The sequence below is a fragment of the Glycine max genome, chromosome 20 (assembly GCF_000004515.6).
Source record: "Glycine max cultivar Williams 82 chromosome 20, Glycine_max_v4.0, whole genome shotgun sequence".
In the NCBI taxonomy this organism is placed as follows: Eukaryota; Viridiplantae; Streptophyta; class Magnoliopsida; order Fabales; family Fabaceae; genus Glycine; species Glycine max.
The window spans coordinates 44,134,381-44,152,324 of NC_038256.2; the positions used below are offsets into that span (position 1 = coordinate 44,134,381).

At 32.1% G+C, this 17,944-nt stretch overlaps 2 protein-coding genes across 3 annotated transcripts; one reads left to right on the plus strand and one right to left on the minus strand.

The window, feature by feature from the left end:
- The first annotated feature begins 1,632 nt into the window (after positions 1-1,632).
- LOC100796394 (CRM-domain containing factor CFM3A, chloroplastic/mitochondrial) lies at positions 1,633-8,930 on the plus strand. The gene is made up of 9 exons (XM_003556314.5): positions 1,633-2,618; positions 3,380-3,869; positions 3,946-4,076; positions 4,772-5,122; positions 6,335-6,491; positions 6,771-7,063; positions 8,084-8,143; positions 8,255-8,344; positions 8,443-8,930. Exons 1-9 carry the CDS (start codon positions 1,794-1,796, stop codon positions 8,551-8,553), a joined length of 2,508 nt encoding a protein of 835 aa, XP_003556362.1. The 5' UTR covers positions 1,633-1,793; the 3' UTR covers positions 8,554-8,930.
- Positions 8,931-9,074: 144 nt separating this feature from the next.
- On the minus strand, positions 9,075-15,003 carry LOC100796923 (calmodulin calcium-dependent NAD kinase). Of its 2 annotated transcripts, none has more exons than XM_003556315.4 (9): positions 14,841-15,003; positions 14,548-14,745; positions 13,812-14,041; positions 11,430-11,491; positions 10,853-11,062; positions 10,440-10,569; positions 9,853-10,193; positions 9,613-9,757; positions 9,075-9,508 (listed from the first exon to the last, which is right to left on the minus strand). In XM_003556315.4, exons 1-9 carry the CDS (start codon positions 14,848-14,850, stop codon positions 9,263-9,265), a joined length of 1,572 nt encoding a protein of 523 aa, XP_003556363.1. In that variant the 5' UTR covers positions 14,851-15,003; the 3' UTR covers positions 9,075-9,262. The 2 variants fall into 2 exon arrangements, with proteins under 2 accessions (XP_003556363.1, XP_014628172.1); XM_014772686.2 differs by having other exon boundaries at positions 9,075-9,518; positions 14,841-14,984.
- Positions 15,004-17,944: the final 2,941 nt, after the last annotated feature.

A 17,944-nucleotide genomic window follows, 5' to 3' on the forward strand; every position in this document is an offset into this window, starting at 1 on the left:
AAAGCTAAAACTTATAAAGCAGGCAGGTTTTTTAAGCATCCCCACACCATGCATGGTGTAACATCCCCAAGTTGAAGGGAGTGATGGTCAATACAAAAGAGATGAAATATAAATTAATAAAGATGAATTCTTAGTAGAAAAGACACATCAAAAAGAATTTAAAGATTATATAAGTATAAAATTGTATATATTTAAATATGACTTAAATAAATTAATTAAAACTATCTATACTAATGAGATACATTTATTTTTAATATCTCATCACTTACATAAGAATATTATAATTAAACATGCTTAATTTAAAGTATTTATGAGATATATGACATCTTAAAAAGTTTCTTAAAAAATATTTAATAAAATTAAAATACACTTAAAAAAATCTTGTATTAATTTATAAGAATTATTATTGATTCTAAAAGTAGTTGAATATTATATGTAATATCAAAAGAACCATCCATGCTATAAGCAATGAGGAAGATACAAGTTAAAATGATAAAATAGCACGAGATTCATCTTCTTTCCAAATCCAAAAATCTTTTTCCCTTTTTATAGGCAAAATAGTAATGACAAGATTTCTTAGTTCTACAAAAAGATCTTCCTTCTATTGAGTAAAAGTCTCCTCCACCTCTAAGTCTAAATCCATCATTCACCCTCCAATTCTCCATGATTGCAATGACATTTTATTTATATCTGGAAATCTAATATAGTCTTAGGAAGGCGTTTGGAATCCTCATATTACCAATCCACTTGTCATGCCAAAATCTAATCTTATCACCACCACCACCTCTAAGTTTTAAAGCAATGGAGTTCGAAAACCAAAGTGGAAGGGAGTGTGGTTACTGGTTAGGCTTCAATAGAAACAAGATCTTTCCATCAAACATATCCTTTGTAAGAGAGTCATGCATGTAATATAAGAGATCACACCAAAAACCTTTGTCAGTCACTAAGAATCTCCATTTCTATTTACCTAATAAGATAATATTAAATAGTTTCAAAAAAATTTATTCGAAGTACTTCTTATTTCTTGGGGAGCTTTTCAGAACCAAAGTACCTTCACAAGATTAATATATATACACTAAGGTGACATACTTGCAATCTTGCTAGTTACGAGCCACTAATTTACAGCCAATTAGAAAGTTCAATTTAACCTTTTGTCAATGCGATGAATCGAGGAACATTGAAATTGCTACAGAGTGTTAACAATATTTGTTTCCAGAGGGTAGACTATGGGCAATATAATAGTTAAGATTTTTTTTTTATATATATATACAAGAAACCAAGTTCCATTTTCGGATAGTCTGTGGCTATATAATATAAGTCACGTAGTGAAGAAACAAAAGGAAAAAAATATTATAAAAATATCGTATAAATAATATAACTATTACTTAAAATGATACTCTGAAAAGGAGTTGTTGCATAAATTTATCAAAGCAATTCAGTTGTACTATTCCATAATTATCATAGTTATAAGAGAGAAAAAAAATATTTTTAGTCTTTGGGAAGAATTTAGTATTAGTTTTCCCAAAATTTAGAAGAAACCATTTTAATATCTCAAATTTATTGATGATGAGGGACTAAAAAAGAAAACCAAAATTGTTTAGTGTAAAAAACTAAAAATATTGGCGTGTGGCAAGGAGTGGTTCCCTATCCACGGTCATTTTAGCGGCAGATATTTGTCTCTGCGGCGCAGGGTAAGAAGCAGAACACAGAACAGAGCATAAGCTACTTCCATTGCTCCCAACACCATCATCTTCATCATTATTTTCTTTCTCTTCACTCATGTCACTGTGATTATGGCTCTTGTACCCACTCGCCCATTCTTCGATTCATTTCATTCTTCTCCCAACTTCCACTCTCTCCGCTTCTGCAACTCCCTCTTCCGCCACTCCCTCACACCCTCTCCCAATTCCACTTTCCTCCGTCGCAAACCACTCTTCATCTTTCGTTGCAACCCTGCCAAGAGTTTCTCCACCGATAAACACTGGTTGAAGCGTTGGAACGACCCCACAAACAACCACGCCCGTCCGAAGCCGCCATGTGCTGTTTTGGACTATTCTGAAAATGGGCACGCGTCAAAATCCGGTCTTGCGAGCTCTGACGAGGAGGGTGGTGATGGAAATACCGGTGGAAGCACCATGGATAGGATTGTGGAAAAACTGAAGAAATTTGGGTACGTTGAAGATGGGATTCAGAATAAGGAGAGGGTGATAGAAAAAGGGTCAGTGGAGGATATATTTTATGTGGAGGAAGGAATGTTGCCTAATTCACGAGGTGGGTTTTCTTCAGAATCTCCATTAGGGTTTGGAAGCTTTGGAAGTGATGATAGAGAAGTGAGGTTTCCGTGGGAGAAGCCGGTGGTTGAAGAGTTGGAAGAGAGGAAATCCATGAGGAGTAGGAGTAAGACCTCTCTGGCGGAATTGACTCTTCCTGAGTCAGAATTGAAGAGGCTTCTCAAGTTGACTTTTGAGAAGAAGCACAAGACCAGAATTGGGAGGAGTGGGGTCACTCAGGCTGTTGTGGACAAGATTCATGAGAGGTGGAAGACTTCGGAGATTGTGAGGCTCAAGTTCGAAGGCGAGGCCGCGCTTAACATGAAGAGGATGCATGAGATACTTGAGGTTTGGTGTTTATCTTTAGTTGATTCTATGTTCAGAAAATCTTGCTTTTGTTGCAAAACCTGTGGTGTGCATGATGGGAATGAGAAGCAAATGTGAGAGTTTATTGAAGTGAAGGATAATAGCGGCTTTGTGAAGTGTGTGTAAACTTGTTTTGGATAATTAAAAGAAGAGTGATTAAATTGCTCATGTCTTTGCAACTTAGGAGTGGTTAAAAGAGGAGTGGTCTAAGTCAATGTAGGGAACTAGGATTGACGGAATATGCCGTGAATTGCTGATAAGATAATCCTTAATTGCTCTAGTGAGTTTAGATTCATTCAACACTTTCCCTTTCCTGGGATCGTAGCTGGGCAACTTGATTATGAATGTTATATTAACCGAACAGATTTTCTTTAAGCTGTCCCCAGGACCTGTTCCGATGTTTGCAATTTTTTAGTTTTATTTGGGCTGTGATATCCACTTTTGCAAATTCTCTTGTCTAGTGATAAATGATTGATTCACCGTCTAGATCACTCTCTTGAGTTTACTTGCGAATTTGGAAATATTTCTCTTCTTCAACCACAATATTTGTCAAAGAGTCCAGATTATCCGTAGGATCGTTTGAATGCTCTATGATTGATTAGATTGTTTGTATTGTCAATGCTGCCTGTTGTGTATCATTGTGTGTAGATTCCATTTGGAGCTTTCCAATTTTTCTTTATATATCTCCTTTGACTATCAGTAACCATTGCTATATTCTTGTTTATTTTTAAAACCACATTCAGAGAAAAACTGGTGGTCTGGTGATTTGGAGGTCTGGCAACTCTGTTTCCTTATACAGGGGTGTGAGCTACGAGGTTCCTTCAGTACAACAGAATAAAAAAATATATAGGAAAAGCGAGAACTCTTCTAAGCTTTTACCAACACCTTCTTATAATTCTGTGGGGAATCCTTCAGACATTGCTTCTAATTCTGGGACAAGTGCACCATTGGCAAAATTGGAATCTACAAATGATGAGAAAGAAAGAGATTATCTGCCCAAAGTCAATTATGAACATGAAGTAGACAAGTTACTGGACGGTCTTGGCCCTAGATACACAGATTGGCCTGGATGTGATCCATTGCCTGTCGATGCGGATATGCTTCCAGTAACTGTTCCCGGTTACCAACCTCCCTTCAGAGTTCTTCCTTTTGGAGTGAGAGCAACACTTGGTTTAAGGGAGGCAACTGCTCTACGAAGGATTGCAAGGACCCTTCCTCCACATTTTGCTTTAGGTTTGTCGTTGTTTCCCTTGTGCATGTGAAGTTTTGAATTTTATTCTGATTATAATAAATTAATCATGATATATAGGTAGAAACAGACAGCTTCAAGGATTAGCTGTAGCCATGATTAAATTGTGGGAAATAAGTTCTATTGCAAAGGTTGCACTCAAACGTGGTGTGCAGCTAACAACCAGTGAGAGAATGGCAGAAGAGATCAAGGTGATTAATCATGCATTTTCCTGTTCCACTAATCAAATTTTTTTACTTTGTTTTTGTAGCTTTGTTTTCTTGAGCACTTTTTCATTATTCCGGAGTCGGTATGCCATTTCCTAATAAACTTTCCTTTATGCATGAAAATGTACATAATTTGTGTCATTTCCTAGTGGCATCCTGTAGGCGGGCATTAAATGTTAAGAAGTTGAAACCAATTATCATGTAAATTTGTAATTCTCATGGGTTTGAACTTTGGTATTGACGAATCAATTAATAAACCTTGGCATCTGTTAAGATCAGTGTTTCATATTGACTAAATTCACATGAATCCAGTAATCTTTATCTCTTCCGACTTCTTTCATGATAATGTCACATCTGACCTGCTAATGCTCTCCCTGTCACTTTTTCTGTTGATATTTTATTAAAACTCTGTTAATGAAACCTCTGTGAAGGATAAGCAAATGGGATAATTGGTCATTCACAGAGATAACCAAGTAATTACTTTTATCCCATTTGCTTATCCTATTAGCAGAGGCTTTTGAATGATTTTATATTGTTTCAAAGTTGCCTTAATTGTGGTCACTCTTCGTCTTAGTTGCGTTCTCTTTGGGGGATCTTAATTGCAGCCTCAAGGGTTGTGTTTAGTCACACTACTGGATGATGATTTGTTGAACAATGACTATTTTTGTTGCTGACTGCAGAAATTGACAGGTGGTATTCTACTCTCCAGAAATAAAGACTTCTTGGTCTTCTTTCGAGGAAAGAATTTTTTATCAGCAGATGTCACTCAAGCCTTGCTGGAGAGGGAAAGAATGGCAAAAGTAATGCAAGATGAGGAGGAGCAAGCAAGATTGAGAGCGTCATCATTGCTCATACCGACTAATAATACATCAGAGCTGTCAGCAGAGGCAGGGACTCTTGGTGAAACTTTGGATGCAGATGCAAAGTGGGGGAAAACATTGGATGAGCGTCACAAACAAAAAATAATGAGAGAAGTAGAACAACTACGGCATGCCAACCTTGTTAAAAAATTAGAACAGAAGCTTTCCTTTGTAAGTTCTTTAATTTCCTTTCATATAATCATGGAAGTCTCTTATTGTCTTGCCTATGGCTTTTGCATTTAATTATCTCATCATCCAGCATGATTGTAATGCTCTTTCTTCCAAGGGTTTCCTTGATGAAACTTTAAAACTCTTCATTGAACTGGTATTGTTTTTTTGTCACCATGACATTAAATGGATTTTTTTTCAAGGTCCGTAACTGGCCCGCAAAAGTCCATGGAAAAATAGACCGATCTGTGGGTCCAAATAGTAATTTGGAAAAAAAAATTTAAAAAAGTGAAAAATGTATAAAATTAGAAGAAAAATAATTGACTTCATCTTTTAAGCTAAAATCTATCACACTAAAACATACTTAAATTTTAAACACAACAAATTAACAATAATAACCAAAATTAATGATTAAAATATTAACATAATACTTGCACATTTGACTTAGGCGGGTTAAACAGGTAGTCCACAAGTCCGAGGATAAAGCCCGCTATATCCGTGGGCTTAACAGACCGGACTCAGAAACTCAATAGAACTATGCGGATTTTAAAAAAAGAGGCCCGCTATCCGCAAGGTCTGCTGGTTTAACGGGCCGGTCCGTGGATCTAGATCCATATACCCAACCCTAATACAAGGTGGAGGATCAGATTTGTCTCATTAAATCATGATGAGGCCAGTCAGGCGATGATATGAAAGAGAATGAAGTAAGGATCATGATAGGCAATGGGTTAAGTTTACAAGAACAGAAGATTAACATCTATGTTGTATCTGAAATTGATTCCCACATTATCAACCAGGCTAAAAAGTTTGTTACAGCAGCTACACACTTGTTTAATTTTCTAATGTGTTTAATTAGACTCTCATATAAACCTTAGACAATCAATGGTTTCAAATATCACTAGCATTGGAACCCAGGTAATGCACGGATTTTTAGTAAAAAAAAGAGTGAGAACAAAAGGATAATAGAATAAATAAAAATTTTAAAAACAAAAAATAAAATATAAAACACATATTAAAAAACAAAAAAGTGCAAACTGTCCAGCTGTTGACATGTGGCGACGGCTGGACAGTTTTTTTATATATATAGATGACACCATGTCTGGTTCCTGGAGGTTTTAATAATCTTTATTGTCTTTTTCTGTATCTAATTTCACTCTAGGATTATTCTCAAATTTAGAATATGCATGATTGTAATCCCTGGATTTTACTTACCAGGCTGAAAGAAAGTTAAGGAGAGCTGAAAAAGCCTTAATGAAGGTGGAGTCGTTTTTGAAGCCATCAGAATACAAAGCAGATCCTGAAAGTATAACTGATGAAGAGAGATTTATGTTTCGCAAATTAGGATTGAGGATGAAAGCTTTCTTACTTCTTGGTAAAGCTCTATCTAAATAAACTTGTTCTTACTATATTTTAGGACCACTTTACTTCACTTCAATACTAAGTTGTATGGAACAAATCAGATACAAAAGGTTGATTTTATAAGTCTAATTCATGTTAATCTTATACCTGAATATTTCATCTCTAAAAGTTGAGAATCCATTCTTCAAAGTTTTTAAATCAGCTTTATTTCCCCTTAACCCCTGTCCTTCAATCATTCCATTCCCCCATCATTATGTGATGCTTATAGAAATTGAATAATTTGTGGATTCAGGTAGACGTGGGGTTTTTGATGGTACTATTGAGAACATGCACTTGCATTGGAAGTACCGGGAACTGGTCAAGATAATTGTGAAGGCTAAAACCTTTGAACAAGTAAAAAAAATTGCACTAGCACTTGAAGCTGAGAGTGGAGGTGTTCTGGTCTCAGTTGATAAAGTTTCAAAAGGATATTCTGTAATTGTTTATCGGGGTAAGGATTACCAGCGTCCTTCAACATTGAGACCCAAAAATCTATTGACAAAGAGAAAGGCTTTGGCACGCTCAATTGAGCTCCAACGACATGAGGTATGTATGCAAAGTACTCTTATTCTATAATATCAATTTTCGTGTAGATCTGGAGATAAACATTTGCAACAAACATACTGTACCTCAAACTATAATTTTATGACTATCTAATGTCAGCCCACAGGACCACTGGATTATGGCCTTTTTTTTTTTTTTTTGGGAAAGGGCCTATTTTTATTTATTTAATATATAATTTATACACTTTTCTTTTAATGTTCTAGAAACCCATGTAAGAAATTTCCTTCTTTGTGCTAAGTATGGCTGAAATTTGATTAAGTTGCTGGTCTCCCAGCTGACTGCTGTTCGTTTGTTATACCATATGAAACTTTCCCTCAAATGAAAGTTGCTTATAATTTTTAGATTAAACGCCGTAAAAGATGCAATTTTTTTAATCAATTTAGACATAAATGTCATAAATTTAGTCCCAAGATCTTAAAATCCCCAATTGTTTCACCCCTTCCATCCATTTTTTAACAATGTTAACCTTAACCGGATTTGCCTCATTACAAGATGACATGGCATGTCTAGCTTAGCAAATTGGGCGAAAATATCATCATTTGGCCAAAATGGTAATACTCTAATATAGAAAATTATGGACACACTTAATTCCTAAATGATGCCTAAAACTGGCAAAACAACATCATTTTGGATTAGTTGACTGCTGAATACAACAAAAGCTTATCCCATTAGGTGAGATTGGCTACATGGATCATATGATGTCATTGGGCTCGGTTAAAGACCAAATTTTCAGATATGTCATGTTTATCTTTTAACATTATTCAGAGGCTTTTCAAGTTAACAATATTAAACTTAAATAGATGGAGGGATGAAAAAATTGGAGATTTCAAGTTTTAACTTTTGAAGACCAAGATGATAAAATCTATCTTGAGGGTATATATATAAGGTTTTACTCGTATTCTTAATGTTTTTCTCCATCTCTCCCTCTACCATGCAGATCTATATGCACATTCTATCTGTTAAGCCAAATAATGCCTTAACTCTCTTTCTGTTGACAAACAGGCACTCATGAATCATATTTCAACTTTGCAAAGTAAAGTGGGGAGGATAAGATCCGAAATAGTATGCTCTTACTGATCTTTATATTTTTAGCATTTCTTATTGCAAGCCAAGTTGTATGTTTTATGGAAACCCCGTTTTCCTATCTTATTTGGCTTTAATCACTTTTCATAGGAGCAAATGGAGAAGGTAAAGGACAAAGGAGATGAAGCATTGTATGACAAATTGGATTCTGCCTATCCTAGCGATGATGAGAACTCAGAGGTTGCTCTCTCTTCCATAATAACCCCCAACCTCACCTAAAAAACTTATATGAAAAACTGGTTTTCATTATATACTTTTGTGTTAATACCTTTATGTAGGTGGAGGATGGTGAGCAGGGTGATGAGGCATATCTCAAGACCTATAATAGCGAAAATGATAGTGAAATTGAAAGTGAAGTTGAAAGTGATAATATGTATCCTCCAATCTGAGGAATTTGCCTCACGAAGTTGAAGGTCAAGGATCATGCGATTTGGGGTATTCCTTACGCCTGTGTGAATCATTAATGGCACTCAATACATTGGACCACAGGCTGATTAAGGAAGAATATGATAGCTCCTTCATATCAAGCCACCGAGAAGATCAACATGCTCAATTCAATGATATTGTCATAGAGCACGCAATTAGACACGATCCTGAATCTAATTGGCTACACAGCATTATAGTTTCTGAGAGATGTATGTATATGCATTTTAACATTTGTTCGTATGAAATTTTCTGGAATTGATTAAGTTAACGGATCAGTTAATATATGGTCTAGGAATATAGGACCAATGTTATAGAGGAAATATATGCTGATTTTTGGGAACTTTGTTTTATGGAGCTTATAAAAATTGCATGTAATATTGCTAGGAATTTACTATCTAACACATCCTTCAAACATTTTTTCAATAAATTTAATAACTTGTTGAAAACTGCAAAATCAAGAAAGAGAATGATTAAAAAAAAAATATGCTCAAAACTCAAGAGTATATTACATAATATATGTTCCAAGCATTTCACTTTACATATAGATACCAGGAAAACGACACAATAATCTTCCTTGTCAAGTAAAATCATACGATTAAAGATATAGAACAAAACACGATATATTCCAGAGATAGCCAAATACTGCTCCAACGTATCAGGCAACAATATTGGTTACATTTTTCGGATGGATTTCTCTATTTTCTGAATAGATTCCTTCAATTCTTTTTGATCACTTGGCCTTGAAGGTGACATAACTATATCATTCCAAACAGAACCAGGTTCCATTATGGGGCTGGGTTCTTTGTGAAGTTCGTAGATGGAATCAGCTCCAGCATTCAAACTGCCTAACGTTTCCAAGCACTTGATCTCTTCACGATCCACTAGTAGATTGTGATCACCATCCTTCCGCCCTATAAGCTGTAATGTACTACAAGAAAGTTATCTTCATGACATTTTAAAACTGATAAGGTGTAAAATCAAACATTTCTGCACAACAGGTATGCAAAATTGTTCAAATTTACCTTTGGTGGACCACCAACAGCATTTGTGCAATAGAGTCTGGCATTATCAACAAGTTTGCAATATCTTGGAAATGCATTAGCAAATCTTTTGTGAGATTTCAGTTGTGAATTCACTCTCACTGCCCTCCCTGTCATAATAGCTCTCCTGTCAAAATTCCAATGTCATGTTAACAGTCATACTCATATCAACAAAACCAATTCCCAGACTAGTAACATGGATGATTCCACAAGCATACATACCTAATGCCTCTAACAACAGCAAGATAGCCATCACAAACCACACCAACTAGCTCAATTCTGTAAGGCTTTTGGGTGTGTGCTTCTCCATTAGAAATTTCCTCTGATTGATGCTCTTCTGCATCATTTACTTGCTCCCAGTAATTTTCAGTAATTGTCCCATCTTCAGCTACTTTATACCCTACCCCCATTCGGTACCTGTGTTTGTGAACATTTCTTGCCATAGCAATAGTTTGCTCCACAAATGGTTCCCATGATAAGGTACCATCCATGATCACATCTCGACCCTCATTTAGAGCTGTCACCAGCAGAGATGATGCAGCATCAGTGGAAGATTGATGCACCTGTTCAGATTTTGATAAATTAGATGCAATCATCAGTTAAAAATAGGTTACAATTAAGGATCTAATATATGTCATCCATTTCATCATAGCTAAATTGCAAAAGGACCTTTACGTGAATGACAATTTCTTAAAATTTATTTTGGATTTCTATAACATTAGTCACATGCTGCACATACAATAGTGGTCAGTTTAGTGGGAAGATATGATAATAATAACATGGAGGTCATGGTTCACACAGAAGCATACCAATTCAGCAGTTTGGAGCATGTCATCATGGTGACCTCTGGAGCTAAGGGCTCTATATATGACGTCACTCTCCTTGAAAGCATCTGCCTCAACCACCACAGCATTTGAAGCTGCTCCTGACCAAAATGATCTGCCAAAGCCAATTGATACACATAAACAATCTTACTCAAACTAAGTTGGAAAGTAGAACTTCTTTCATACTTAAATATGTCTTCAACCTTAATAATGGATCCTATTTATGATACAGTCATGGTCACATGTGCCATAATGCTAGCGGATCCTAATTTGGGTGTCCATATGATTTACTAATAATTATTCTTACTTTCAGTAGTAATAATCAGTAATGGCTAACACATTCATATTATTAAGACTATTAGCATTAGAGAATGATCATAGTGCAAGAGCAGAGTTACTCTTTAAGAATGTCTTTAAGAACAGTGCTCTTTCCAGCTCCCATGCCACCCCCCATGAACAGCAGGACTGGACTCCTCTCACTGTGGGCCATGGGCACCATCACTTCTGTACATTGCGAGTCACCATTTATTGCTTTCATCTCTTCCACCAAAGTAGAGATCACTCTTGTCACTTTCAGATTCTTGGTTACTCTATCAAACCTCTGTTCCCTGTAAACACCGCACCATATTGGCTTCAACGAACATCGTCAATATTTAAATTTAAATACATGTACACTTGCATAGTGCCAGAAATAAAATGTTATTAAAACTTGGAAAACTTTTAACTCCATTACAATTTTATTTTATCCCTAGCAATAAAAAATAAATAAAAATAATTACAAGAGGTTTACAACAACTTAGATATTCTTGTTTAAATAACTGAACTATATTCCTTTAGTTTAACTAATTAACATCATCAAACTGATGTAACATTTCAATTTTTAAGAAAAGAATTTAATTAATGTTTAAAAAAATAAATTTGAATTATTTGATTAAATGATAAAAAAAAGAATTTGCAAATAAAATAGAAATTTACCTTGTAGCTGCCAATAGAATTCCCTTCAGCTTTTTTTTCTGCTGAGACTCCACACCCAAAACCTATCATTCAACCAATTAAAATCGTATGCTTTGTTTGTACGAACAATAAAATAGAAAGGAAAGAGAAAGAAAAAAAGATAAATAGAATGAAAAAAATGTGTTGTTTAGATGGATAAAAATAAGGAAGGCAGTAGAAAAACAATTCTCTACTATTTGGATGAGTGAAAAAGAGAATAAAAAATATAAGAAAAATATTTTTATATCAATTAATTAATATGTTTATTGTTATTATTATTTTACAAAAAGTATTTTTTATTATAATTTAAAAAATATATTTATAAAAAATTATTTAATTTTTAAGTAATACATAATTAGTAATTTTCATCCAAAATCATGGATAAAATGCAAAGACACAAAATGAGAAGGGACTCGCGAATTTTTGCAACTTTTACTCATTAATTTTCCTTCAAACAAACAAAAATAAAATACTTAAAATTACTTCTAATTTTTTTCCTCTCAAATTAACCAAAACAAACGTGGTAATGATTAATCTAAGTTTAAGGGTGGATTTGGTTGTAAGAAATGATTGAGAAAGGACGGGGAAAGAAGCAAGTGAAGAGAAATGTGTTATTTTTTCTAGATGGTAGAATGAAACGGAGGGAAAGTTTTTAAAACATTTTAGATTTAAATATTTTTTTAATTTTTAGAATGAAAAGGAAGGAAATTTTTTAAAATATTTTAGATTTAAATATCTTTTTAATTTTTATAATGTAGTTTTTTTCATCCTTGTAGGATTATTTTTTCATTTTTAACTCTTATAATTTATATTTTTTTATTTTTCGTTATTATAACGATTTAGATAATATTTTTTTACTTTATAAAGCATTATCTAAATTTTTTTTAAAATATAATTTATAAAAACTAAAAATAAAAAATATTTTATAAAAGATAAAAATAAAAATACTAAATTACAATAATTAAAAAAAATACTTAAGTCAATATTTGAAGTTTCCACATACCACAGGTATACAATTCTTCTCTCAACTGACGAGAATTACGAGGAAATAGGTTCTGTGTAGTTGTTTTTCCCATTTAGCCATTTTTTCACGAGTTAAAACTGTGCACGCTGTACACGTTTTTCCCCAAAGTTAAAGCACGTGTTAATATTAATGACTAAAAGGATACTAACTCTAATCCTATTTAATACTATTATAAATTTAAATTTTATTCTTAAAATATTCTTAAATTTAAAGGTTATAAGTGATATTTATATTTAATATTAATACTCATAATTCAGAGTATCTAGTAAATACACTTAACAATAAATTAAAAGTATAAAAAAAATTCAATCCTAATAAATTTAAAAATTAGTCATGATTTCTATATAATTAGAATCAAAGAAAAAGGATAATTAACAATAAATTAAGTGTTTAGAATTAATATCCTGAAAGAATAAAATAATTTTATATTATTAATCAATTATATCATTTGAATTAATTTAAAATAATAATTTTAAAAATTAACACGTTTATTATATATGATACGAATGATTGTGTAAAATTTTATATATAACAATATATAATTCTTTTTCCTTTTTTAGTCAATTTACATTTTTTAAAAATAATTAATTTCATTAATTAATGTTATAAGTTTATCAATAATTTAAAATGTTCTTCTAAAATTAGTCTTAGTTTTTTAACTTTTTTTTTCACTTTCAAAACTTAATTGCTTCCTTCCTATCTTCAATTTCGATAAAAGAAAAGAAGAGTTCAACTCATTATTTTTTAGCATTTACTATTATTTAGCTAAAAAATTTATTAATTAATAAAGAATACTTAGAAAATTTAATATAACATACAATTAATAAAAGAGAAATGTTAATTAAGTCCTTAGAACACATGTTAAAAAAGTAAAAGAAAAAATATTTCATTAAAAATTGAAATTCAAAAAAACGTGTTTTTTTTATTTTTTTAAAGAGCTTAATGTATTATCATCCAATCATAAATCATTATTTAAATTATTTTAAGATAATTATTATAAAAATTAACAGATTTATCATATATTATAGAAATTATAGATTATGATTATTTACAACTTTTTACATAATCAAATAATTCTTTTTCTCATTTTAAAATATGTTTATATGATTTTCAATAAAATCTTTTCTTTTTTTGTTAATTCTTTTAACAGTTTAACCAACGTCCACTAATTAGCAAAAACTCATTAAAAAAGGCGATGGAATTACAAGGGGTTAGAATGTGGGGAGGGAGAAACCTGAGAGTAGGAACCCCACCAGCAGATGGCATTAAAAAAAATAAAAACCGATAAATTGGTTTGGAACAAAAGCGGGGCCATGAATGGAACATTAACATTAACATACCTGACTAATGACAGATGTAGCTTGGTTCCAGTGAAATGCTAAATAACTGAGGATGCATCTCTCTAACTCCTCAACTAATTTCGCATATAGAGAATCAGTGTTCTCCACATTGCCACTGGAAATATATTCAAAGATGCTTTCATCGCACCCTTTGGATTTTTTCAAATACTCTTGGGCCAATATGCATAGCTCTGGAACCTCATCAGCATCTTCAAACCCCATTTGCCTTGCTGCAATGCAAACACATGAGTAAAAAAAAAAACATTACCTGACATAATGCATTAATGCTCAACCTAACATAATGCATTAATGCTCGACCGTCTTTATGTTGATCCAACTCTTCACATCAATTATTATAACCACCTTAATAAAAGAAGGCAAATGGTATACACTGGTTAAAAATAATATCTAAAAGGTGGTTTGATTTCATTCTTGGTTCTAAAATCCCAGTTTTTCAACAATTAATTTATCGTCTAAAATTTATCTAAGTTTTGAAATTTTTTTCATAAAATTTTGCATTCCTCTCTCACTTTCTTCTCGTCCAACCAAATATAGCATAAAAAATCAAGCAAACTCTAAGAATATAGGAAAAGTGTGAATTTTTCTTTGTCACATAAAAGTACAGTACGGAGAGGAGAAAAAAACAAAATTAGTAACGTTGTTGATAAGTGCATCCATTACAGGGTTTGTAATAGTGGTAGAGCAAATTAAATGAAAACCCCTAAAACATACATACCAACATAGTGGGAGAACTTTTCGATCTCCCCGAGACGCCCAGATTCCGTCCTACGTAGCTCGGGAATAACCTTCTTCTGCTCTCCCACCACCGTGGACGGTGCCCGCCGGTAGCTTGAGGCGGCGGCGGCGGCAACTAAACCGGCGAAGGAGGCAGCCAGAACATGTGTGAACTTGAAAACTTTCCCAATAGAACTGTCTGAAAAATTTGTTGTAAAATACATGTTATAATTAAACTATATGCAAATTGTTGCAGATTAGAAGAGAAAGAGGGATTTGACTTTTGTCATTCACCTTGATCCATCTTGATGGGTTTTTCAGAATCACAAATGGCTACCAACTCTCCATACCATTGTTAAATATTGCCTGAAATGATGAAATGGACATAAGAAATTAAATAAAGCTGAGTCAGAAGATATGGCAGGAAGAATGTGATTCTGTGCGCTCGTATATAATTGTACCTCGTGCTTGTTCAGATCCAACGCTCATGTTTTTTTCTTAAATTTTCTTTTCATAAAATACTTGTTTTTTTAAATCATGGTCGTGGCCAGTGACGTGATAACAATTATTCTTTAATATTATAAAACAGAGAAAATTACTATAGATAATATTAGGTTATACCCATGTGATGCATGATGAGAATTATTTTAGGTTGAACATAAATTACAATAACTAGGAACAGGTCTGTATGAATGCAGGTTTTTAAAGTACAAAAACTTTTTAAAACAGAGAGAAAAAGGAGAATGAAATGTGAATAAAATAAAATAAGATGTGTAGAACTATTTTCTTTTGAATAACCTATGGGTGCATTTTAGTCCTTTTCTTATTACATTTTCTTTTTTTGCTTATTGCTTCACGGGTCATGTACTCATCTTTTCTTTCTATCAAAATGCAAGGCTTATACATGGTCCTTTAACAAAACAATTAAATAAAAGTTACAATAAATGAGTTACAAGGTTTTGTAGTCCTTTAAGAGGTAAAGTAAAAAATTAATAGTTAAAATTATAAATGATAAATATAGATATTTAAAAAAAATTTGTACAAAAACTCAATTTATATTTTATTTTTGTGCCAGCTAGTTAGATGTGATATTGATAATAACAATGCTTTATAATCTTCAAAATTAAATATGTAATTTAATCGTTAAGGTTGTGTTTATTTCATGTAGAGAAAAAAAATTTAAAAAAATTATCTTTTCTTTCTTTCCTCTTAAATGAAACAGATCTTAAATTATAATTATACAATTTTAATTATTTTTATATAAGTTGAACATCACATTTTAATTTATAATTTTTTTTTTCATTTATATGATATAATAATTTGTAAATTTGTAAATAATTAGGCATAATCACGTCTTGTCCCTTTTGAAATTCTTGTGACCTCCCACGGCTCGAACAACAAGAATGCATGATACAACAACAGGAGACAAAACAGCCATAAATGATGAGATGGCAAGGACTTTGCCAGGGAGCAGTGTGTCGTGGGGAGAAGTGAAAGCTGTTGCTCCATCGACGTGGCAATTCGCGGAGTGTCAAAGTGAAAGCCATCCAAAGATGAAAATAATATTCAACAAAATTTATGTATTTTTTTAGTGAAATTTACGCTTATTATACTTTATTTTATTTCAAAAAAATTCTTCTATTATTATCCTTAAAATCAATCAAACCACAGAAGAGATGACATGGTAAGAAGTAGCCTCCTTTTCTTGCTCTTTAGCATATTTGTTAAAAAAAACTATACATTTTTCTTAAAAAATTTAACAACTTAATATTTATAAAAGAAAAAAAAAGCACAGTAATAAATAGTTTTTTTTAATAAAACAGAGTAATTAAATAACTTTTAAAAAAAAGTTAAGTGTCACTTTGAAAGGTACGCGTTAGAAATGAAGACAATTTCACATCAACTATTGAAAAAAAAAAGAAGTCAAAAGTAGTAAATATTTGTTTCTCGCTGTCACAAGTCTGGTAGATTAGATTGAATTTTTAGTCTCGTCTATCATATTTTTCCTATGAAGTGTCAACTATTTTCTAGAAATAGAAGAAAAATTGGTGGCCATTATATCACTCTTTTTTACCATCACGTACGTAATTCATTCAGATGTTGTATCAGTCTCATAGTTACAAGATTTTTCCACCCAAGAAAGATGTTTTTAAATACTTTTTCTTATTTACATAACGTAAAATAAAATACTTTTATATATAAAACTAGGATTGGGTCCCGAATTTTTAATAACATAAGAGAAAAAGAGAGAAAAAAAAAGGAAAGAGAGAGAGAAAAAAAATAAAATGTTAAAATAAAAAATACGAAATTGTTTCAACCGTTAACACGTGGTGACGATGGTCCAATTTTTATATAAATATAGATATAGATAAGATAGATTCTTAAAGATAGGTAAGTTGGATGTATAGAAGAAAAAAAAACATAGTTAAGTTGGTATTTGAATGTGTCAGTGATTACATAAACGCAATCAACTAAATCAACTAACAAACATTAATATAGGAGTATATTTAGAACACATTAGAGTGGTCGAATTTATGTGATGCAACAAATGTTACATACAAACAATCTAGCTAAGCTGGCATTAGAGTCCGATATGTGACGGGCTTGAGTCAGTTTACAGTTAAATGGACTGTGATCCACAAACAAACCAGCATTTAACAAACTTGTTTAAGCTATAAACAAATTGATCACGTTGCATAATTATATATATATATATATATATATATATATATATATTAAATATTGTTAAATAGATCAGTCCACACGCTTGCCAAGAAAAAATGACATCATTTTTCATTTAAATAGATAAAACATTTTTTAAATTATTTTTATGAAAAAGCGAGTTTGTTTACAAAATTTGGAGTAGGGTAAAAGGCTGAAAAATTTAATAATTAAAAAATTATATAAGTAAATTTAATATCATTTTCAGCATAAACATGAAGTTTACTGTACTTTCTTATTTATATATTATTCATTCTTTTCATTTTTTATTTAATATAAAATTTCATCATTACACTTAATTTTAACATATAAGATCACAATTTTTCACAGCAAATGTTTGTCTTAGTTGCAAGAAAGAAAAAAGTAAAAGTATAAAATATTATAATTTCGTTCTATAAACAAATATTAATTTATTATTTTTTGGTGGGATTCAAAGTTGCAAACTGCCAATTATAAACATTAAGTTATGACATGGAACTGATGGAAGCCCAAAGTGTTAGCTGCACTTACATGCAATTCGATCTGCAAACTAACACAAAATCTGGAAATCAGGAACCAAGTATTAGACACCATATTTTGATTTAATGTTTATTGATATGTAAAGAAAACAATTCCAGGGACCGTCTCTTTCGGATTAGCTTCCTACTTTTAGTAACCCTAAAACATCAATTGAACCC